This window comes from Chrysemys picta, chromosome 17 (genome assembly GCF_011386835.1).
Source record: "Chrysemys picta bellii isolate R12L10 chromosome 17, ASM1138683v2, whole genome shotgun sequence".
Taxonomy (NCBI): Eukaryota; Metazoa; Chordata; order Testudines; family Emydidae; genus Chrysemys; species Chrysemys picta.
In genome coordinates, this window is record NC_088807.1 from 26,160,952 (window position 1) to 26,182,357 (window position 21,406).

Consider the following 21,406-nt stretch of genomic DNA (forward strand, 5'->3'; position numbering starts at 1 on the left):
TCTTCACGGTCGGGTTTGGCCCAATTCTGTATTTGCCCCTCGTTTGCCAGAGTCCGGCTCCTCCCCAGGCCTTCCCGGCCCGGGTCCAAGGCCGCCCTTCGCCTCTCAGCACCTCTCTCCCTCGGCTGGCTCGTTTCTGGTTCTCGCCCTGGGGTTTTTGAGGAAGGGAACTGACCCCCCCCCTGCTGGCGACAACCCGGGCCAAGCCCAGCTGCTCACGTATCCCCCAGCGCTCCCGGCTCAGGGGTCTCCTCATCGCGGCCTGGCCCCGGCCCTGGAGACGCTCCGGGCGGCTGGACGGATTCTCCTGCCGGCCTGGGGAGCTGGGAACCCCCTTCGCTGACGCAGGACGGGTAGACGCTGCCCCCCACCCCCCAACCTCCCTCGGGGCGGGAGGGGAGCCCAGGGCCGGGCTGGCAGGGGCTGCGGGTCGGGAGTGAGGGTCACTGGCCAGGCTGGGGGGGTAGGGCTGGGGGTCAGGGGCTGCGGGTCGGGAGTGAGGGGCACCGGCAGGGCTGGGGGGCAGGGCTGGGCTGGCAGGAGGCTGCGGGTCGGGAGTGAGGGGCACTGGCCAGGGTGGGGGGTGGGGAGATCCCAGGGCCGGGCTGGCAGGGCCTGCGGGGCCCTCCCCCCCGATTGACGAGCCAGCCCCTCGCCATGCGCTGGGGGCACATTTAGAAAATCAAACGTTGGCCCCTTTAATCTTTGGCAGCCGGTTTCGTCCACAGCATCGACGGGGTCACAGGAAATCAAAAATAAATTACTTTTAAAAAACCCAAATCCAGCCACGTTAGAAACCCCCCAGCCGTGAAAAAATAGACTCTACAAATCAAACCGGGGGGAACCCAGGCGTCCGGGCCCCCCCGGCAGTCAACAACGGGGCCGATGTCCATGGAAAGGAAATGCGGGCACCAGGCAGAGCCCCCCCTCGGCCCCCTCCCCGGGGGGGTTCGCTCCGGGGTCCCCCTTGGAATGTGAAACGACCCCCCCCCCCCGGTGGGGTCCGAGCCCCTCACCCCGGCCTCAGGCCTCGGCGCCCCCAGTCAGTTCCGGGGGGGGGAGCTCCGGTCGCGTCGCAGAGACGGCTCGGCTCTGATCCGGGGCCGGCCCCAGGGGCTCTGGCAGACGGGGGGCGGGGAGCCCCCCAGCAGGCCATGGGGCAGGACACGTAGCAGCACCCGGCGCAGGGGGCGCGTGTATCCGTTCTCGGTGCCCACGCACTGGTACCGGCCCTCGTCCGCCAGCGTCACCGGGCCCAGCAGGGCCCCCTGGGGCGTCTGCAGCAGGACCCGCTCCCGGGGCAGCTGGGGGGCAGAGAGAGACACGGGGGGGTCAGATCCTCCATGCCCCCCCCAGGGCAATGGGGGGCTGTAGCTGGGGGGGGGGGGGTCACTCACCGGGCGCCGGGTGCCGACCTCCGGATGCAGCAGCCACCGGACCTGGGCATGGGGGGAGGGGGGCTGGCACTCCAGGAACACGCTGCCCCCCTCCACCCCGAACTGCACCTGCTCTGCCAGCTCCTGCTCCGCTGGGGGGGGACACACACGTCAGTGGGGGCAGCAACAGGGACACCCCCCCTCCCCGAGCCGGGAGAGAACCCAGGCGTCCAGGCTGCTGCCAGCCCCCCACTCCCCTCCCCTCCCCGAGCCGGGAGAGAACCCAGGCGTCCTGTCTCCCAGCCCCCCACTCCCCTCCCCTCCCCGAGCCGGGAGAGAACCCAGGCATCCTGTCTCCCAGCCCCCCACTCCCCTCCCCGAGCCGGGAGAGAACCCAGGCGTCCTGTCTCCCAGACCCCCACTCCCCTCCCCGAGCCGGGAGAGAACCCTGGCATCCTGTCTCCCAGCCCCCCACTCCCCTCCCCTCCCCGAGCCGGGAGAGAACCCAGGCGTCCAAGCTGCCCCAGCCCCCGCCGCGAGGGGCACTCACCCAGGGCGTTGAAGCCGCGGCACTGGCGAACAGGGTCTCCGTGTTTGATGTCCTGGCGCCGGACACGCCTGGCGAGGGGGGAGTGGGGGGAGACACAGCGTCAGCTCCCTACCAGCTCCCCCCTCAAGCTGCACCTTCCGCCCCCTCTGCCCCCCCCGCTCGAAGCCCCCACCCCCTGGGGCGCGGGACCCAGGCGTCCGGGCGGCTCACTTGGCGGGGGCGGGGCTGTAGCGGGCCCCTCCCCCCGGGGCGCGGGACCCAGGCGTCCGGGCGGCTCACTTGGTGGGGGCGGGGCTGTAGCAGGCCCCTCCCCCCGGGGCGCGGGACCCAGGCGTCCGGGCGGCTCACCTGGCGGGGGCGGGGCTGTAGCGGGCGCAGCGGCGGCCGTCCCAGGCGCAGTGGGGGTCCCGGGCCAGGCAGCAGTCGGCGCAGGCCGGGCCGTAGGCCCCACAGCGATGGAGGCTCAGCTGGGTCAGGCCCACGTCCGAGGAGACGTACAGCTGGTGCTGGGGGGAGACGCGCACCTGAGGGACGGACCCCCCCCGACCCACTGACCCCCACACCCTCCCAGAGCCAGGGAGAGAACCCAGGAGTCCTGGCTCCAAGCCCCCCCTGCTCTAACCACCAGACCCCACTCCCCTCCCAGAGCCGGGAGAGAACCCAGGAGTCCTGGCTCCCAGCCCCCCCTGCTCTAACCACCAGCCCCCACTCCCCTCCCAGAGCTGGGGAGAGAACCCAGGAGTCCTAGCTCCAAGCCCCCCCTGCTCTAACCACCAGACCCCCCCTCCCCTCCCAGAGCCGGGAGAGAACCCAGGAGTCCTGGCTCCCAGCCCCCCCTGCTCTAACCACCAGCCCCCACTCCCTCCCAGAGCCGGGGAGAGAACCCAGGAGTCCTGGCTCCCAGCCCCCCCTGCTCTAACCCACCAGCCCCCACTCCCCTGCCAGAGCCGGGGAGAGAACCCAGGCATCCGGGCCCCCAGCCCCCCTGCCAGACCATGGCACCTCTGGGTGTGGTAGCCCTGCCCCCGACCTACCCGCTTTGACGAAATCCAGAGAGTCTTCACGGGGGCGGGGGTCTGTGGGGAGAAGGGAGGGGCGGTGAACCCACTGGAGAGGCGGAGCCAGGGAAAGAGGTGGGGCCTAGAGGGAGGGGGAGGAGCCACAGAAGGCAGGGCCTGGTGGGAAGGGGCAGGGCTAAGATGGAAGGGTGGAACAAAAGGGGGTGGGGCCCAGAGGAAAGGGGCGGGGCCTGGACAGCAGGGGCGGGGCCTCTCACCTTGAACACCTCCACCTCCTCCAGGGTCAGCTCCTCCAGGACACCTGGGTCCTTGGGCAGCACCACCACTTTCTGCACCGTGCCCCGGTCTGAGGGGGGAGGGGAGAGAGCACCTGAGATGGGGGAGCCACTGCCCCCCCCCAGGGACCCAGGCATCCGGGCTCCCATCCCTCCTCCCCCACCCAGGCCAGGGATGGGACTCAGGCGTCCGGGCACCCATCCCTCCTCCCCCACCAAGCCAGAGATGGGACCCAGGCGTCCGGGCTCCCCGCCGGGGATGGGACCCAGGCGTCCGGCATACCGGTACCGAGGAAGAGCACCTCGTAGCGCCCGTCGGCTGCCTGGGCCAGGTCGACGGCCAGCGTGGTGAAGCCATAGGGGAGGCCGGCGCGGACCAGCAGGGGGCGCCGCGGCGCCGGGTACACGGGGTCGTACATCAGCGGGTGCGAGCGCACGAACATCACCAGCTCGTCTGGGAACTCGCGTGTGGAGCCCAGTCCCGGGGTGAAGGCGCCGCCCGGGCACTGTGGGGAAAGAGCGGGAGAACCCAGGCGTCCGGCCCCGGTCCCAGCCCCACCCCCTCCCAGAGCCGCCGCCCCCCGGCCCCCACCCCCTCCCAGAGCCGGGGAAAGAACCCAGGCGTCCAGCCCCAGCCCCACCTCCTCCCAGAGCTGGGGAGTGAACCCAGTCGTCCGGGCCCCCAGCCCCCACTCCCCTCCCAGAGCCGGGGAAAGAACCCAGGAGTCCTGGCCCCCAGCCCCCCCCTGCTCTAATCACCAGCCCCCACTCCCCTCCCAGAGCCGGGGAAAGAACCTAGGCGTCCGGGCCCCCAGCCCCCACTCACGGCTCCGGGGCGGGGGTAGGGCACGCGGCCAGTGTAGGGCACCCACTGGTAGCTGCGCCCCTCTTTATGGGCGAAGGGGCCGTTAAACGCGCTGCGGATGGTGTTCAGGGGGTACACGCAGACGGCCGAGCCCCGGAATACCGACCTGGGGGGGACAGGGGGATTACAGACTGCCCAGCCCCCCTGGGGTCGCCCTGCCCCGTCCGAGACCCCACCCCCAAATCCCCAGCCCCCCCAATGCCCACCCCAGCCCCCCGACTCACCCCAGGGTGGAGAACAGCCCGTACACATGGGGGTTCTTCTCGTCCTGAGTCGGCAGCAGGAAAACGTCTCCTGGAAAGGGGGGCGGGGAGGAGATGAATCACATATAGAACCCAGGCGTCCGGGCTCCCTTCCCATCCCCCACTGCTGTAAGCCACTCCCTGCCCATAGCTGGGGAGAGAACCCAGGCATCCTGGGCCCCCCTCCCATCTGTGACCTTCTTCCACACCCTGTATTCAGCCCCCCGCCCCTGTGACTGGCTGCACTACTACGGTCCCCGCTCTGACGTCTGCCTGGATGAAAGCTCATAACCCGCTGAACATCAGTGTCCCAGGGAAACATGCGTGGTGACCTCAGCCGTGGGGTGAGACGTTCCCTGCCCGCGAACGCGGCTGGGACCTGCCCCAGAGCCAGAGGGAAAACGTCAGTGTTGCCCCGGGGCCGTCCCCAGACCTGACTTGTCCTGGCTGGCGCAGTCGGGACTAGGAATTTGCGGGCGTTCGGCTACGGCTCAGACTGAGCCCTGGGGAACGTCCCTGCCCCCCCCGGCCCCCCCCGGCTCACGCAGCTCGTCGAAGAAGGTCTCCACTCCATCCTCGCCCATCACGGAGCAAACCAGCCGGGCCTTCAGGAACGTCGTCCACTTATTGACCAGGGCCCGCTGCCCGCCGTCGTCGTTCTGGGAGAGACACAGGGGACAAGGATCAGCTTGCCCGGCACCGAGATGCAGCCGCCTCTGGGGCGGAGCCCTCGGGAACAGCCGCACAGAATGCTGCATGGGGATGGCCCGCCTGGGGCAGAGATGCAGCCACCTCTGGGGCGGGGCGGCTGGGGAGCAGCTTGGGACAGGAAGTGAAGAAGATGCCTGTTATTGACTCAAACTGGAGTGGAAGTTTCAAGAGGCCGAACGGGCCCCTCCGAGCTGCAATTCGGCCCGGACACCAGGGTTCAATCCCTGAATTTCAGGGGGGGGGGAAGCCAGGCTGGGGAGTTAGCCCCTGACTGCCAGGGGAGAGCGCCCCCTGCCCAGCCCCATGCCCGGACCCCCGGCGCCCCCTGCACGACACTCACCAGACAGACCCGGCCGACCCGGGCCAGCACGCCGGGCCCCACGGCGCCCTCCAGCGCCCGCTCGCGGAAGAAGAAATAGAGCTTGTCGTCGCTGCGCTCGGAGCTGTCCGGCACCACGTGGGCCCGGAGGAAAACGGGGTCTGGGGGGGAGGTGGGGGCGGAGCCAAGGTGAGTGCAACGCCCGCGTCTGCCACAAGGGGGCATTGCTAACCCAGAGCACCCCCCGGCCCAGCCAGCGCCCCTCACCCCCGACCTGCAGCCCTCCCAGCTCCCCCGGCGCCCCTCACTCCCGACCCGCAGCCCTCCCAGCTCCCCTGGCGCCCCTCACTCCGGACCCGCAGCCCCCCTGGCCTGGCCCCCCTGGCCCAGCCACTGCCCCTCACTCCTGACCTGCAGCCCCCCCGGCCCGTTCCCCCAACACCCTTCACTCCCGGCCCCCCCGTACCATGCAGCCAGCGCGAGTCGTACTGCTCCGTGCGCACGGCCGGCCGGGGGCCCAGGGTGCGGAAAAGTGCCGCGTCGGTGCCCATGAAATCCACGTGCAGCCCGGCGTAGAGCGTCCCGTCTGCGGGGCAGGGGGGGCCGTGAGAGGGGGAATGAGACCCCCCCACACACACAGAGCAGCCCCCGCCCCCGCAGAGGGACAGACAGATTCTGGCCCCCCGTAATGAAGTGGGGGGTTCTCTGGGTTTTGTCACTGGTTTGCACGCCGCGGGGGTGGGACTCGGTGTCCCTGGTTTAACGAGGGGAGAGGAGAGGGAGTTCGTTGGGACAGACCCGGAGAAGGAACTTGGGACCCCGGCCGATGGCCTGGAGAACAGAGACCCCAGCGACTGGTGACCCAGAGTCACAGCCGGTTCTGGCCAGTGGGGGGACAATGGGCTGCGGGGAGAGGACCCCGGTGACCGGAACCAGCCGGTTCCAGCCCAAGGGGCCAGAGGACAGAAGAGGGGAGAGGGGCCCAGGCGACCCTGTTTCCCTGGCTTGGGGCCGGGGGTATCAGATGCCCAGCTGGGGAGCAGGGGGGCTCTGGGCTGGAGAGGGGGAGCAGGCAGAGCCCCCCTGGATGCAGGGGAGACTGGGATGTGCTGGGCTGAGGGGGGCCAGGCCTGAGGCCGGAGAGTTTCCTGTGCTGGGGTCAGACGCTTGATAACCCTCCTGTGCAATACTGGCTGAGAGTCCCTCCGGACTAGAGAACGGGGGGGGGGGGGGGGGCATTATTCCCTCTGGGAGCGGGGAGATGGGGGCCCAGAGCAAGGGGACTCCCTGGGGGGCCCAGGGCAGAGACAGACGTGCTAAGGCTCAGAGAGGTGCGGCTCCAGGAGGTGGAGGGGCCTGAGCCCGGGAGAGAGGGGACCCCGAGAAGGGCTGTCTCACTAAAAGGGGCTCCCCCCACGGACCGCACGGGGCCAGGAGTGGGCCCGACCTGAGACTCCGTGACACCCGCAGCCCCCACTTACTGACGAGCGTGGCCAGGCTGCTCTGCCGGGGGTCGTACGGGCAGCGCCCCTTCCCCGGCTCCAGCGACTGCGGCACCATGCGGAACAGGTACTCCTGGGGGGGACGGGGGGGCAGGGGTCAGAGCTCTTACCCCCAGCACCCTGCCCTGCTACCCCAGCCCCCACTCCCCTCCCAGAGCTGGGGAGAGAACCCAGGAGTCCTGGCTCCCAGCCCCCCCTGCTCTAACCACCAGCCCCCACTCCCCTCCCAGAGCTGGGGAGAGAATCCAGGAGTCCTGGCTCCCATCCTCCCTGCTCTAACCACCAGCCCCCACTCCTCTCCCAGAGCCGGGAGAGAACCCAGGAGTCCTGGCTCCCATCCCCCCTGCTCTAACCACCAGACCCCCCTCCCCTCCCCAAGCCGGGAGAGAACCCAGGAGTCCTGGCTCCCAGTCCCCCTGCTCTAACCACCAGACCCCCCTCCCCTCCCCGAGCTGGGAGAGAACCCAGGAGTCCAGCTCACCTGCGACCTCCAGCCGCGGTGCACCAGGGCGCAGATGGGCTGGCAGGCCCCCGTCCCACAGACGTACAGGTGGGTGCGGTTCACGGGCTCCACCAGACGCACGTAGTTGAAACACTCGCCCTGGGCGGGGGGGGGGGGGGGCGCAGGCGGGTGAGTCGGGGCAGAGCTGGGACCCCAATGGGGGGGAGGGAATCGCAGGGGGATCTGGGGGTGCAGAGACAAAGGGTGTCCCTGGGGGCAGATTCCCGGCAGGGGGGCGGGAGGCAGGGGGGTAACTGGGGAAGCCCTGCGTGGTCTCAGGAGGGGGGTGACAGGGCGGGGGAGGGCTGTGGGGAGGGGGAACCGGGGGGGGGGGGACTGGGGGGCCCTGCCCCATCTCACCCGCTGACCCTTCCCCGCCATGCGGCAGGCGCTCTGCTGGCTCTGGGACGCCGGCCAGTGGATCTAGGCAGAGCAGAGACTGGGTCTGAGATGGGGACCCCAGAACCAGCTCCCCAGGGCGTGCTCCCGACTCCCGCCCCCTGCACTCCTCCTGCCTCCCAGGGAACCCAGGCATCCGGGCACCCAGCCCCCCACCCCCACCGCTCCAACCACCAGACCCCGTTCCCCTCCCAGAGAACTCAGGAGTCCGGGCTCCCCCCCAGCCCCGCTCTAACCCGCCAGATCCTGCTCCCCTCCCAGAGCCGGGGAGAGACCCCAGGAGTCCTGGCTCCCAGCCCCCCTGTTCTAACCTACCAGCCCTCGCTCCCCTCCCAGAGCCAGAGAAAGAACCCAGGAGTCCTGGCTCCCAGCCCCCCCTGCTCTAACCCACCAGCCCCCACTCCCCTCCCAGAGCCGGGGAGAGAACCCAGGCGTCCGGGCCCCCTTACGATGAGCGGCTCCTTGTTGACGTTGTGGAGGTCGAGGGCCACCAGGTAGTCGCGGGCGCCCAGGTAGAGCCGGTCCTGGTCCTGGTCCACCAGCAGGATCCGATAGTCGCTGGTGTTGAAGGCGAAAGCGAAGGGCCGGGCGGTGCGGGTCTGCAGGAGCTCTGGGGGGAGCGATGGAGCTGGGATGGGACCCAGGCATCCTGGCTCCCCGCACCCCCACTCTAACCACTAGTCCCTACTCCCCTCCCATAGCCAGGGAGAGAACCCAGATGTCCTGGCTCCCCGCCTCCCTGCTCTAACCACTAGTCCCTACTACCCTCCCAGCCCCCCCTCGAGAACCCAGGAGTCCTAGCCCCCCCTCCGCCCCGGGCAGCAGCTGGAGTGGTCCCCACCCCCGTTAATCTGCCTGGCGCTGGCTGAGCTCAGGGGGTATTTTGGGGGTGGGGGGGGGGGCGGGCAGAGCAAAGCCCAGAAATAATCCCTGAAATCCCCCGGCCGCATTCCAGCCCCGTGCCAGGCCGCGCTGCGAGCTTCCCACCTGCAGTGACCTTGAGCGTGTCAATCCCCTCCCCCCCGCGGGCACGGCTGGCACAGCCCCGGGGGGAGATTCCAGGCCAGGGTCCGAGAGCCGGGGCCAAGGGCAGGTTCCTGGGGGAGAAGGGGGGACTAACTACCCCCTCCTCTAACCCACCAGACCCCCCTCCCCTCCGAGAGCTGGGGAGAGAACCCAGGAGTCCTGGCTCCCAGCCCCCCCTCTTTAACCACCAGCCCCCACTCCCCTCCCAAAGCGGGGAGAGAACCCAGGAGTCCTGGCTCCCAGCCCCTCCTGCTCTAACCCACCAGCCCCCGCTGCCCTCCCGGCGCCAGGGACGGGACCCAGGCGTCCTGCCGGAAATCCCCACAAGCCCCGGGCTTTGCAGCCTTTGGGGGTGACCTCCAGCCCGCCCCATGCCAGGTGCCTGCTGTGGCGTGTCTGGGCCGTGTGTCACAGCTATATCCAGCCAGGCTGGGACTGAGACAATGGCGGGGAGCCACTGCCCCTGTGCATTGCACGACTGGATGGTGCGTTGCACGACTGGTCAGCATGTTGCACGACAGGCGGGTGGTCCTGATGTATTGCACAGCTGGATGGTGCATTGCACGACTGGTCAGCGTGTTGCACGACAGGCAGGTGGTCTTGATGCATTGCACGGCTGGATGCCGCGTTGCACAGCTGGGTGCCGCGTTGCACGACTGGTCAGCATCTTGCACGACACAGGAGGCTTGTGGGGGAGGGGAGACTCAGCCCTGCTTGGCATTCTGGGTATTTTAAGCTTTTCTGGGAAAGCCGCTCCCTGCGACTGGGTAACCAGATCCCGGAGTCCCCAGCAAGGAGGGGGAGGAGCGGGGGGGCACCTCGGGTACCTCCGCACCACGTGCCCCCTGGTGACCCGGCCAGGACTCGGGCTGCCCGTCTGCTCGCACAGACACGCGTGTGCACCAGCATCCAGGAGCAGGCGTGTTCACCTAAACACACATCTCTGCAGGCGACCGCCCACGTCCTGCACACGTCTATCACCGTGCACGCACGCTTTGCACGCGTGTGTGCATGCCAGCCGGCTGGGAGTGGGCACGGGGCTGTGCCCCCCCTCACCTTTGTAGGGCAGGTAGATGCGGGGGGTGCTGAGGGAGCTGGACCAGGCCAGGGCACAGGGCAGCACCAAGGCCATCAGCAGCGCGGGCACTGGGGGGGCCATGGCGGGGGCAGGCAGCACCTATGGGAGAAGGAGAAAAGGTAGGCGGGGGGCAGGGAGGGGGACGCTCTCCCCTGGCCGGCAGGGCCGAGCGCTGGGGGGGCCAGCAGTGGGGCAGGGGCAACCCCCCCCCAGGGGGGACACACTGCGCTGCCCCCCAAACCCCCTTGCAGGCTGGAGGGGCTGGGATACCCCAGCTGAGCCCCCATCAGTGCCCCTGGGGAGTGCCCAACCCCCAAGAGCCCCCCCAAGCCAAACCCCACCCCCTGTAGGCAGAGCAATGGGGTGAAGCCAGGGGACATGGCATGTGGGCCCCACCAGCCCAGTGCGTGGCGGGCGGGCGGGCGGGCGGGCGGGGGGGGGCGCTGATCTTCCCACCCCACCTGCAGGGAACAAGCCCTCCCCCCACCCGGCCTCCTGCCTCCCTAGCCCCCAGCTGCACGAGCTACAACCTGCAGGCTCCACCCCCCAGGTGCGGCCAGGTGCATGCTGGGATGTGCACCCCCCCCCCCCCGGGCCAGTCCCGAAATGTGCCTCCCCCCGTCCTTGCAGTTGGGGAAGAAGGGGGGTGCTCCTTCACTTCCTGTCCCAAAGCGGGCACCTGCCCCCCTGCATCCCAGGGCCAAGGAGACTTAACAACATCTAGGACAGCGGGGGCTGGGGGGGAGCGGGGGCTGGGGGGGGGCGGGGGCTGCGGGTCGGGAGTGAGGGGCACTGGGGGGGCTGGGGGGAGCGGGTGCTGTGGGGCGGGAGTGGGGGGCGCTGTGGGGCGGGAGTGGGGGGCACCGGCGGGGCTGGGGGGGGCGGAAGCTGCGGGTCGGGAGTGGGGGGCACCAGCAGGGCTGGGAGGGGGCTGTGGGTCGGGAGTGGGGGGGCGCTGGGGGCTGAGAGTCGGGGGGGGGCGGGGGCTGTGGGGCGGGAGTGAGGGGCGCTGGGGGGGGCCTGGAGTGGGGGGCGCTGGGGGCTGCGGGGCGGGAGTGAGGGGCGCTGGGGGGGGCTGGAGTGGGGGGCGCTGGGGCTGTGGGTCGGGAGTGGGGGGCTGCGGGGCGGGAGGGGGCGGCCGCTGGGGGGGGCGGGAGTGGGGGGCGCTGGGGCTGAGAGGCGGGAGCGGGGGGCGGGGGCTGTGGGCCGGGAGTGGGGGGCGCTGGGGGGGGGCGGGGGCTGTGGGGCGGGAGGGGGGCGCTGGGGGGGGCTGGAGTGAGGGGCGCTGGGGCTGTGGGGCGGGAGTGGGGGGCGCTGGGGGGGGGCGGGGGCTGTGGGGCGGGAGTGGGGGGCGCTGGGGGGGGCGGGGGCTGTGGGTCGGGGGGGGGCGGGGGCTGTGGGGCGGGCGCTGGGGGGACCCTTACCCCGGCTCTGTCCCGGCTCCCAGTCGTCTCGGTCCCCGCTCCGCGTCCGGCTGCCCCGCGGGGGGGTGAGATCTCGCCCCCCCCATGGGAAGTTCCCAGGACGAAGGGGGCCGATAATCCCCCGGCCAATCCCTGCCCAGCAGCTGATCCCCCCCCCCCGTTAACCCCTCCCTGCCCGCTGCCCTCCCCCCTCACCTGGCTGGGGGCGGGCCCCGGAACAGCGCAGGGGATGGGGCCTCCCCGGCGGGGGGAGGGGAAGTGGGGGTCAGGGGAGGGGCAGGTCCCCAGAGGGGGGAGGGGAAGTGGGGGTCCGAGGAGGGGCAGGTCCCCGGAGGGGGGAGGGGAAGTGGGGGTCCGAGGAGGGGCAGGTCCCCAGAGGGGGGAGGGGGAACTGTATGGGGGGGGGGTGTCCCTCAAGGGGGAAGTGGGGGGGTTCCCGGAGGGAGAAGCAGTGGGGGGGGGGGAACAGATCTAGGACGATGTGGGGAGCCCCCCAGCCCAGGGGCATGCTGGGAGCTGCAGCCTTTGGGGGCTCCCCCGCAGCAGTGCATGCTGGGAATATCTCTGCTGCCCCACGAGCCCACCCGGGCTTCGCTGGCGCCCCAGGCCCGGGAACCAGACCCTGAGACCTCGAGACTCAGCAATGCCCCCACAGCGGGGGTGGGGAGCCAGGACACCTGGGTTCTCTCAGCTTGGGGTGGGGGTGGGGAAGGGGGGTCTGCTACGGCCCCTTTGCTCAGACAGCCGGGCAGGAAGGACGTCCTGGGGGGGATGAGGGACCCATGGCAGGGGGATGGGGGGACCCCACTGTGGGCAGCGGGACCCCACAGCGAGCAGGGGCTGGGGGACCCCACGGCGGGTGGGCCGGATGGGGAGGAGTATGGAGGGACCCCACAGCAGGCGAGCAGGGAGATGGGGGGACCCCCTGGCGGGTGGGCCGGATGGGGAGGAGTATGGAGGGACCCCACAGCAGGCGAGCAGGGAGATGGGGGACCCCCTGGCGGGTGGGCAGGGGGTTGGGGGGACCCCACGGTGGGTGGACTGGATGAGCAGGGGGTTGGGGGGAACCCATGGCAGGTGGGCTGGATAGACAGGGGGCCGAGGGACTCCTCAGTGGACGGGTAGGGGGACCCCATGGCAGGCGGGCTGGATGGGCAGGGGGCTGAGGGACCCCTCGGCAGGCGGGCAGGGGAATGGAGGGACCCCATGGCGGGTGGGCCGGACGGGCAGGGGGCCGAGGAACCCCACGGCGTGTGGGTTGGATGGGCAGATGAATGGGGGGACCCCACGGCGGGCGAGCAGGGAGATGGGGGACGCCACGGGGGGTGGGCCGGATGGGCAGGGAGTTGGGGGGACCCCATGGCAGGTGGGCTGGATGGGCAGGGGGCCGAGGGACCCCTCGGCGTGCGGGCAGGGGGATGGGGGGACCCCACGGCGGGCGGGGCTGGATGGGCATGGGGATGGGGGACCCCACAGTGGGCGAGCAGAGTAACCCCATGGCGGGTGGGCCGGATGGGCAGGGGGTTGGGGGGACCCCACAGTTGGCGAGCAGGGGGACCCCATGGCAGGTGGGATGGATGGGCAGGGGGCCGAGGGACCCCACGGCGCGCGGGCAGGGGGATTGGGGGACCCCAAGGCGGGCGGGCAGGGGGACCCCATGGTGGGTGGGCCGGATGGGCAGGGGGTTCGGGGGACCCCACAGTGGGCGAGCAGTGGACCCCATGGCAGGTGGGCTGGATGGGCAGGGGGCCGAGGGACCCCACGGCGTGCGGGCAGGGGGATGGGGGGACCCCAAGGCGGGCGGGCTGGATGGGCAGGGGGATGGGGGACCCCACAGTGGGCGAGCGGGGGAACCCCATGGCGGGTGGGCCGGATGGGCAGGGGGCCGAGGGACCCCACGGCGGGTGGGCAGGGGGATGGGGGGACCCCACAGTGGGCGAGCGGGGGGACCCCATGGTGGGTGGGCCGGATGGGCAGGGGGTTGGGGGGACCCCACAGTGGGCGAGCAGGGGGACCCCATGGCAGGTGGGCTGGATGGGCAGGGGGCCGAGAGACCCCACGGCGTGCGGGCAGGGGGATGGGGGGACCCCAAGGCGGGCGGGCTGGATGGGCAGGGGGATGGGGGACCCCACAGTGGGCGAGCAGGGAGACCCCATGGCAGGTGGGCTGGATGGGCAGGGGGCCGAGGGACCCCACGGCGGGTGGGCAGGGGGATGGGGGGACCCCATGGCGGGTGGGCCAGATGGGCAGGGGGGACCCCACGGCGGGCGAGCAGGGGGACCCCACGGCGGGCGAGCAGGGGGACCCCATGGCAGGTGGGCTGGATGGGCAGGGGGCCGAAGGACCCCACGGCGGGCGGGCAGGGGGACCCCATGGCGGGTGGGCCGGATGGGCAGGGGGTTTGGGGGACCCCACAGTGGGCAAGCAGGGGTACCCCATGGCAGGTGGGCTGGATGGGCAGGGGGCCGAGGGACTCCACGGCGGGTGGGCAGGGGGATGGGGGGACCCCACAGTGGGCGAGCAGGGGGACCCCATGGCAGGTGGGCTGGATGGGCAGGGGGCCGAAGGACCCCATGGCGGGCGGGCAGGGGGACCCCATGGCGGGTGGGCCGGATGGGCAGGGGGTTGGGGGGACCCCACAGTGGGCAAGCAGGGGGACCCCATGGCAGGTGGGCTGGATGGGCAGGGGGCCGAAGGACCCCACGGCGGGCGGGCAGGGGGACCCCATGGCGGGTGGGCCGGATGGGCAGGGGGTTTGGGGGACCCCACAGTGGGCAAGCAGGGGTACCCCATGGCAGGTGGGCTGGATGGGCAGGGGGCCGAGGGACTCCACAGCGGGGTGGGCAGGGGGATGGGGGGACCCCACAGTGGGCGAGCAGGGGGACCCCATGGCAGGTGGGCTGGATGGGCAGGGGGCCGAAGGACCCCATGGCGGGCGGGCAGGGGGACCCCATGGCGGGTGGGCCGGATGGGCAGGGGGTTGGGGGGACCCCACAGTGGGCAAGCAGGGGGACCCCATGGCAGGTGGGCTGGATGGGCAGGGGTCTGAGGGACCCCACGGCGGGTGGGCCGGATGGGCAGGGGGCTGAGGGACCCCTCGGCGTGCGGGCAGGGGGATGGGGGGACCCCACGGCGGGCGGGCCGGATGGGCAGGGGGATAGGGGACCCCACGGCAGGCGAGCAGGGGGACCCCATGGCAGGTGGGCTGGATGGGCAGGGGGCTGAGGGACCCCTCGGCGCGCGGGCAGGCGGATGTGGGGACCCCACGGCGGGCGGGCAGGGGGCGGCGCACCAGGAAGGAGCCGGAGGGGTGAAATCTCTCCGTATATTAAGTGCTTTGTTTTCAGGGGGCCGTGTCCAACTCCCCCCTCCCCCCCTTCAGTAGCATTGCATAGGGCGGCCATGGGGGGCGCCGGGGCTGGCCAGCCCAGCACCTGACCCACGGCTACAAGACATCAGAGGGGCCCCCCACCCTGCCCCACGGTGCCCCCCAGCAGACAGGCAGATCACATCGTGCCCAGCCCCAGGGCTGATGGGATTGAGCTGCGGGGGGTGCAGCGGAGGTGCTCGGGGAGCCCTGAGGTTGGCAGTGGGTCCGGGGGGGGCCCGAGGCTGGGGGGGTGTTAACGGCCAACCACTGAACACAATTAATTAATGGAAAAAGACCCTGAGCTGCACGGAACAGGCCACTGGAGGGGCAGGCCCCCCCTGGCCACTGGGGGGGGGGGGTTATTTACCCACAATGCCCCTCTCCCATGGCCAGACAGGGCCCCACCCGGCCACTGGGGGGGGGTATTTACCCACCATGCCCCCAGCGCCCTGGGCCGATACCCGACTCCACCAGGCCCAGGCCCCCCCCCCCAGACGACTGCCCCACTTGTGACGCGGCGGGGGGAGCGCTGCCCCCCAGTGGCCAGGCTGGGAACTGCAGCCCCCCTCAATAACTTAAGGGATGCGATTAATTGCCCCAAGCCCTGAGCTGGGGCCGCGGGCAAAGCTCAATCACAGAGTCCAGCCCAGCAGGGGGCGCCGGGGGGGGGGATCCTGGTCCGTCTTCGGGTGCTGGTGGGGCGGGGGGGGGGATCATCCGTCTTCCTCCGGCTCTGAGCCACGGCCGGACGCCGCCGCCATCAGTTCCTCCGCCGCGCTGCCTGGGGGGGGACGGGGACAGACGTGGGTGCTGCCGGCGCCCCCCAATCCTGACCCACGGCCCCCCCACTCCACCGGTGCCCCTCAATTCCGACCCACAACCCCCCCGACTCCACACCCCCCCCCCCCATCCCGTCCCACAACCCCTGCTCGCCCAGCCCTGCCCCCGTCACAAGGAACCCCCCCGCCCGGCGCAGAGACACAGCCCCTTGGGGGAGGGGGTGTTACCCAGGGACCCCCATTACTGACCTTCCTCGCCGTCCTCTTCCTCGTCCATGATTTCCTGCACTTCGTCCTCCTCCCCCTCGTCATCCACGATCACCACACAGTCGTCCCCGTGCTCGGTCCCGCTGTGGGCACCGCAGAGTTACCCACAATGCTCGGCGCCCGTCCCCCCACCGGGTTACCCACAATGCTCAGCGCCCACCCTCCCCCCACCCGGGTACCCACGATGCTTGACGCCCACCCCCCATTACCCACAATGCTCAGCGCCCACCCCCCCAGGATACCCACAATGCTCAGTGCCTGTCCTCCCACCGAGTTACCCACAATGCTCGACACCCGTCCCCCCGGGTACCCATGATGCTCGACGCCCGCCCCCCTCCCATTACCCACAATGCTTGGTGCCCGTCCCCCCGGGGTACTCACAATGCTCGGCGCCCCCCGGGTTACCCACAATGCTTAGTGCCCGCCTTGTGTTACCCATAATGCTAAGCGCCCGGCCCCCGGGGTACACACAATGCTCAGCGCCTGTCCCCGGGGCTTACCCAGCATGCACTTCTCAGCCACCGACAAGTTCCCCACAGCGCCTGGCTCCCCAGCCTGCCGTACCCCGATGTCCCCCCACTCTGGCGGGGGGCGCAGTCTCACCTGTCGTCCCCGGCGCCCCCGTTCTCACCCATCAGGTAGTACTGCAGGGGATTGGGCCAGAGGTCCTCCTTGATGATCTGGGGGCACAGAGCAGAAGGGGTAAGAGGCGGGAGGGGCGTCCGGCGGGGGGCTGGGGAGTTCAGGGGGGGCTCACCTCAGCGATCCGGTCGCCGGCAGGGAAGCTGTGGTCCCCAAACCAGCTGAAGAAGCTGCGCCCCATCTCGGGGCTCTTGCGGCCGTGGGCCCGGGGGTCCTGGCCCCGCCACCAGCGGATGGGGGTGGAGTGTGACACCAGCCGGCCTGGTGGGGGGAGAGGCAGGGGTGAGGGGGCAGGCGTGGGGAGCGCCCCCCAGCACCCCCCGAAAGCAGCCCCGCCCCGTACCTGAGGAGGCGGGCTGGAACTCCTTGACGATCACCTCATTCTGGAAGTAGGGGTTCCCGCTGAAGTAGAACTTAATCTTACACCCCGACTTGGCGTGAGTGAACTCCTCCACCTGGGGGGCAGAAAGGACCCAGGAGTCCGGGCCTGAGACTTTCCACAGTGCGCACCCCCACCCACACCACTCTGGTCCCCCTACTCCTCCCAGAGCCGGGGAGAGAACCCAGGAGTCCGGGCCTCAGACTTTCCACAGTGCGCACCCCCACCCACACCACTCTGGTCCCCCTACTCCTCCCAGAGCCGGGAAGAGAACCCAGGAGTCCGGGCCTGAGACTTTCCACAGTGCAAACCCCCACCCACACCACTCTGGTCCCCCTACTCCTCTGAGAGCCAGGGAGAGAACCCAGGAGTCCTGGCTCCCAGCCCCCCCTGCTCTAACCACCAGCCCCCACTCCCCTCCCAGAGCTGGGGAGAGAACCCAGGAGTCCTGGCTCCCAGCCCCCCCTGCTCTAACCTCCAGCCCCCACTCCCCTCCCAGAGCCAGGGAGAGAACCCAGACGTCCGGGAGCCCAGCCCGGCCCCCACCCCCCCGCTCTCACCTGCAGGTTGGTCATGTAGCTCAGGGTGTCCTCGTCGCGGTCGTTGATCATGGCCGACAACTGGGGGTGATTGAGGAACTGGGGAGCCTGAGTCAAGGAATCGCAACAGGAGCTCAGATGCCTGGGTTCTCCAGGCCTAGCCCCCCGCTCTCCACTCAGCCCCCAGCCCCTGGGGAGAGCACCCCCGACCAGCCCCCAGTCCTCCCAGGGAGAGCGCCCCCTGGCCAGCCCCCCTGGGGAGAGCGCCCCCCGCCCAGCCCCTGCCCAGCCCCCGCCCCCCTGGGAGAGCGCCCCCTGGCCAGCCCCCAGTCCTCCCAGGGAGAGCGCCCCCTGGCCAGCCCCCCTGGGGAGAGCGCCCCCCGCCCAGCCCCTGCCCAGCCCCCGCCCCCCTGGGAGAGCGCCCCCTGGCCAGCCCCCAGTCCCCCCAGGGAGAGCGCCCCCTGGCCAGCCCCCCGCCCCCCTGGGGAGAGCGCCCCCCGCCCAGCCCCCTGCCCAGGCGCTGCCCCCCTGGGAGAGCGCCCCCTGGCCAGCCCCCAGTCCCCCCAGGGAGAGCACCCCCTGCCCAGCCCCCGGCCCCTGGGGAGAGCGCCCCCTGCCCAGCCCCCGCCCCCCGGGGAGAGCGCCCCCTGCCCAGCCCCCGCCCCCCCGGGGAGAGCGCCCCCTGCCAAGCCCCCGGGGAGAGCGCCCCCTGCCTAGCCCCCGCCCCCCCAGGGAGAGCGCCCCCTGCCCAGGCCCCGCCCCCCCGGGGAGAGCGCCCCCTGCCCAGGCCCCGCCCCCTCCAGGGAGGGAGAACGCCCCCGCCCAGCCCCCGCCCCCCAGGGAGGGAGAGCGCCCCCGCCCAGCCCCCGCCCCCCCAAGGGAGAGTGCCCCCCGCCCAGCCCCCGCCCCCCGGGAGAGCGCCCCCGCCCCCCGGGAGAGCGCCCCCGCCCAGCCCTGCGGCGCCCCCCGGCGGAGGGATACGGCGGTGACCCAGAAGCCGGGGATGTTCTGGATGATGAGGTTGCGGCGCTCGAGGTGGGGCCGGCGCATGTGGCCGAACTTGGCCTTGAGGATGCGGAAGGCGCAGCCGGCCTGCTCGTTCACCGCCGCCAGCTCCAGCTGCACCGCCTCCAGCGCCTCCAGGTACTGCTCCGTGTCCGGGGCCGGCCGGGCCGCCGCGGCCCCCTCCTCCTCCTCCTCTTCCTCCTCCCCCACCGAGATGATGGAGCACTCCTCCTCCGCCCTCCTCTTCCTCCGCCCCTCCCGGCCGTCGGCGGTTTCCAGGCCTCCCTTCCCCTCAGCGGCGGCGGTGTCGAGCCTCCCCATCTTGGCAGCGGCGGCTTCCAGGACCCCCTTCCCCTCCGCGGCATCAGTCTCGAGCCTCCCCATCTTTGTAGCTGTTGTTTCCAGGACCCCCTTCCCCTCAGGGGTGTCGGTGTCGAGCCTCCCCGTCGTTGTGGCAGCGGTTTCCAGGACCCCCTTCTCCGCAGCAGAATCGGTTTCAAGGCTCCTCTTCACCCTGGCTGCACCTTGGGGGCTCAGCTCCCCCTCAGAAGTTTCTTGGTCCCCCTTCCTGCCGCCGGCGGTCTTGGGGCTCCCCTTCCCGTTGGCGACAGCCTCGAGGCTCCCCTGCCCGCTACCGGCGGTGTCTAGGCTGCCCCGCGGGGGGAGGGCAGTTTCCAGGCCCCCCTCCCCAGCAGGGGGCGCCAGCCCGCTGACGGCAGTTTCCAGGTCCCCCTGGGCCGCGGGCGCCCCCTGCCGCCCGGCGGTTTCCAGGCCCCCCCAGGCCGTCAGCTGGGTCAGCGCCTGGGCGGCCTCGGTCTCCTTCAGCAGCGGGCCCGGGCGGCGGCGCTTGGCGGCCGGGGAGGGTGGTGGGGTCCGGGGGATCCCCCCGTCCCCGCTCATGGTTCGGTCCGCTCAGGCCCGGGGGCGGGGCCGCGCCAGCCCCCCTCCCGCTCAACCCTCGTTTTCAAACGGAAGAGGCGCGAGGGGAGCAACGGCCGCCGCCAACTGCCAAACTCGAGCGCCTCGCGCGTCTCTCCCTCCCCCCTCTGTTCCTCTCTCCCCTTCCCGCTCTGATTGGCCAGCGGCAGGGCGGCCCCGCCAACGGCGGGAGGGGAAAGCCTTCCGTCCCACGTGGGGGGGCGAACCGGGCGGCCACTGGCCGGCGGCGCCAGCAATCGTCGCGGGTTCCGCCTTCGTCCCGCCTCCCACGTGGGGGACCCGGACGCTGATACGACGGGCGCCTTCTCGGCGGCGGCCAATGGGCAGGAGGCGGAACCAGGCTCGGTGGATTCGGTCGCGTCCGCCAGAGATGGGGCGGGGCGGGGGCCCTCGGCAGTGTCTCAAAGGGAGACTGCGCGGGACGCATGCGCGTTGGCAGGAACGTCCCTCGGTGCATGCGCAGTAACGCCGAATGCGGCGCTTGCGCCCTGGGCACCGAGCTGTGGGTAAGCGCGCGTCCGCCAGGCGGAGCAAATGCACGTGGCGCGTAATTGCTCATTGCGCCGACGTAGTGCTCCGGGAACAACGGTGCCTTGCACACGAGAGTGCACCAGAAACAAGATTGTGTGATGTATAATAGTGCATTGCACAAGCCTATGCTCTGCACAGAATAGAGCCCCACAAATAATGGTGCGTTGCACACGAGAGTGCAGTGCATACAAGGCATTGTGTGCAATAGTGCATTACACGTAGTAATGCACTGCAAACAATAGATCCCTGCACAGACTGGTACATTGCAAACGAGAGTGCATTGCACAATACAATGCCCTGCAAACTATAGAGCCCCGCGGATAATGGTGCATTGCACACGAGAGTGCAGTGCATACAAGGCATTGTGTGCAATAGTGCATTACACGTAGTAATGCATTACACGTAGTAATGCACTGCAAACAATAGAGCCCTGCCAATAATGGGGCCCCCGTGAATAATGGTGCCTTGCACGTGAGAATGCACTGCAAACAATAGTGCATTGTGCATTGCACATGGCAAAGCAAATATTAGTCGTGCTGCAAATAGCCGTCGGCCTCATAAAGAACAGCCTAGAGGGGAGCAAAAGATACTGCCTCCCCTGCCCCACTTGAGGGGCAGTAGATTGCAGGGGGGGGGGCTTTTCCAGCCGGACCCTATAATCCAGCAAAGAGGAAATACAATTGGGGAGGGGAGGGGGCTGCTGCATTGCTGAGTCACCACTGTGTGGCACTGTGACCCTGAATCTCGGGAGAGACATTTACAAAGGGATAGAAAGGGGGCCCTACAGCGGGGGGGCTCTGCAAGGGGCGCTCTCCCCTAGCCTGGCTTTTCCCCCAGCCTGGCTTTTCCCCCCCTAAAATTGAGGGATTGAACCCCGGCGTCCGGGCCGAATCCCAGCTCGGAGGCACCCATTCTTCAGCTCGAAATTTCCACTCCAGTTGCACTCAGAAACAGGCATCAGCTTCACTTCCTGTCCCAAACTGCTCCCCAGCCAGCCCACCCCACAGGTGGCTGCATCTCAGCACCAGGCAAGCCAGCACCATGCAGCGTTATGTGTGGCTGTTCCCCAGTTGTCCCACCCCAGAGGTGGCTGCATCTCAGTGCCAGGCGAGGCGTCCCTGTGTGGCTGCTCCATCCCAGACGTGGCTGCATGTCTCCCCCTCACCCCATGCCCCAGATCTTATCATGCTAGCTGTTTTCGAAGAAAGAGAAATCTGTGACCTTTGAATCGAAATTTCGGGGGCAGGGTCGGCCCCGAAAGCAGGAAACCAAAGCACAGATGGAGGTTTCGGTTCAGATGCCAGGGGAGCCAGCTGCTTCCTGGCCCGAACTCTGCCCCGGGCGCACCAGCGCCCCTGAGCTGGGAGAGGCCGAGGCTGGCATAGCCGGGGTCTGCATTCAAACTGCGCTCGCCCGACCCAGCTTGCAGGGGGGAAAAGGCAGAGAAGGGATTTCTTCCACAACGGCCAATAGTGACTGATGGCAAGAATCAGGGATTGAACCCAGGAGTCCTGGCTCCCAGCCCCCCCTGCTCTAACCACCGGACCCCACTCCCCTCCCAGAGCCGGGGAGAGAACCCAGGAGTCCTGACTCCCAGCCCCCCTTCTCTAACCCACCAGCCCCCACTCCCTTCCCAGAGCCGGCGAGAGAACCCAGGAGTCCTGGCT

The 21,406-nt window shown here is 70.4% G+C and overlaps 2 protein-coding genes across 8 annotated transcripts; both read right to left on the reverse strand.

Annotated features, from left to right (window-relative positions):
• Window positions 1-673: 673 nt before the first annotated feature.
• Window positions 674-11,663, reverse strand: LOC101950441 (semaphorin-3F-like). 6 transcript variants are annotated; one of them, XM_065571250.1, is made up of 19 exons: window positions 11,289-11,417; window positions 9,843-9,963; window positions 8,748-8,857; window positions 8,210-8,370; window positions 7,722-7,784; window positions 7,341-7,544; window positions 6,839-6,932; window positions 5,824-5,943; window positions 5,379-5,518; window positions 4,872-4,986; window positions 4,310-4,379; window positions 4,047-4,191; window positions 3,504-3,726; window positions 3,203-3,291; window positions 2,961-3,002; window positions 2,275-2,432; window positions 1,927-1,994; window positions 1,398-1,528; window positions 674-1,304 (listed from the first exon to the last, which is right to left on the reverse strand). In XM_065571250.1, the coding sequence occupies exons 5-19, from the start codon at window positions 7,740-7,742 to the stop codon at window positions 1,044-1,046; spliced, it is 1,881 nt and encodes a 626-aa protein (XP_065427322.1). In that variant the 5' UTR covers window positions 7,743-7,784; window positions 8,210-8,370; window positions 8,748-8,857; window positions 9,843-9,963; window positions 11,289-11,417; the 3' UTR covers window positions 674-1,043. The 6 variants fall into 6 exon arrangements, with proteins under 6 accessions (XP_065427322.1, XP_065427317.1, XP_065427319.1 ...); XM_065571245.1 differs by lacking the exon at window positions 8,748-8,857 and having other exon boundaries at window positions 11,289-11,650; XM_065571247.1 differs by lacking the exon at window positions 8,748-8,857 and having other exon boundaries at window positions 7,341-7,460; window positions 11,289-11,639.
• A 2,936-nt stretch (window positions 11,664-14,599) lies between these two features.
• On the reverse strand, window positions 14,600-19,620 carry LOC101950726 (putative testis-specific Y-encoded-like protein 3). 2 transcript variants are annotated; one of them, XM_065571253.1, is made up of 7 exons: window positions 18,246-19,620; window positions 17,286-17,363; window positions 16,690-16,801; window positions 16,462-16,607; window positions 16,308-16,384; window positions 15,687-15,787; window positions 14,600-15,435 (listed from the first exon to the last, which is right to left on the reverse strand). In XM_065571253.1, exons 1-7 carry the CDS (start codon window positions 19,167-19,169, stop codon window positions 15,419-15,421), a joined length of 1,455 nt encoding a protein of 484 aa, XP_065427325.1. In that variant the 5' UTR covers window positions 19,170-19,620; the 3' UTR covers window positions 14,600-15,418. The 2 variants fall into 2 exon arrangements, with proteins under 2 accessions (XP_065427325.1, XP_065427324.1); XM_065571252.1 differs by having other exon boundaries at window positions 14,600-15,439; window positions 18,246-19,618.
• Window positions 19,621-21,406: the final 1,786 nt, after the last annotated feature.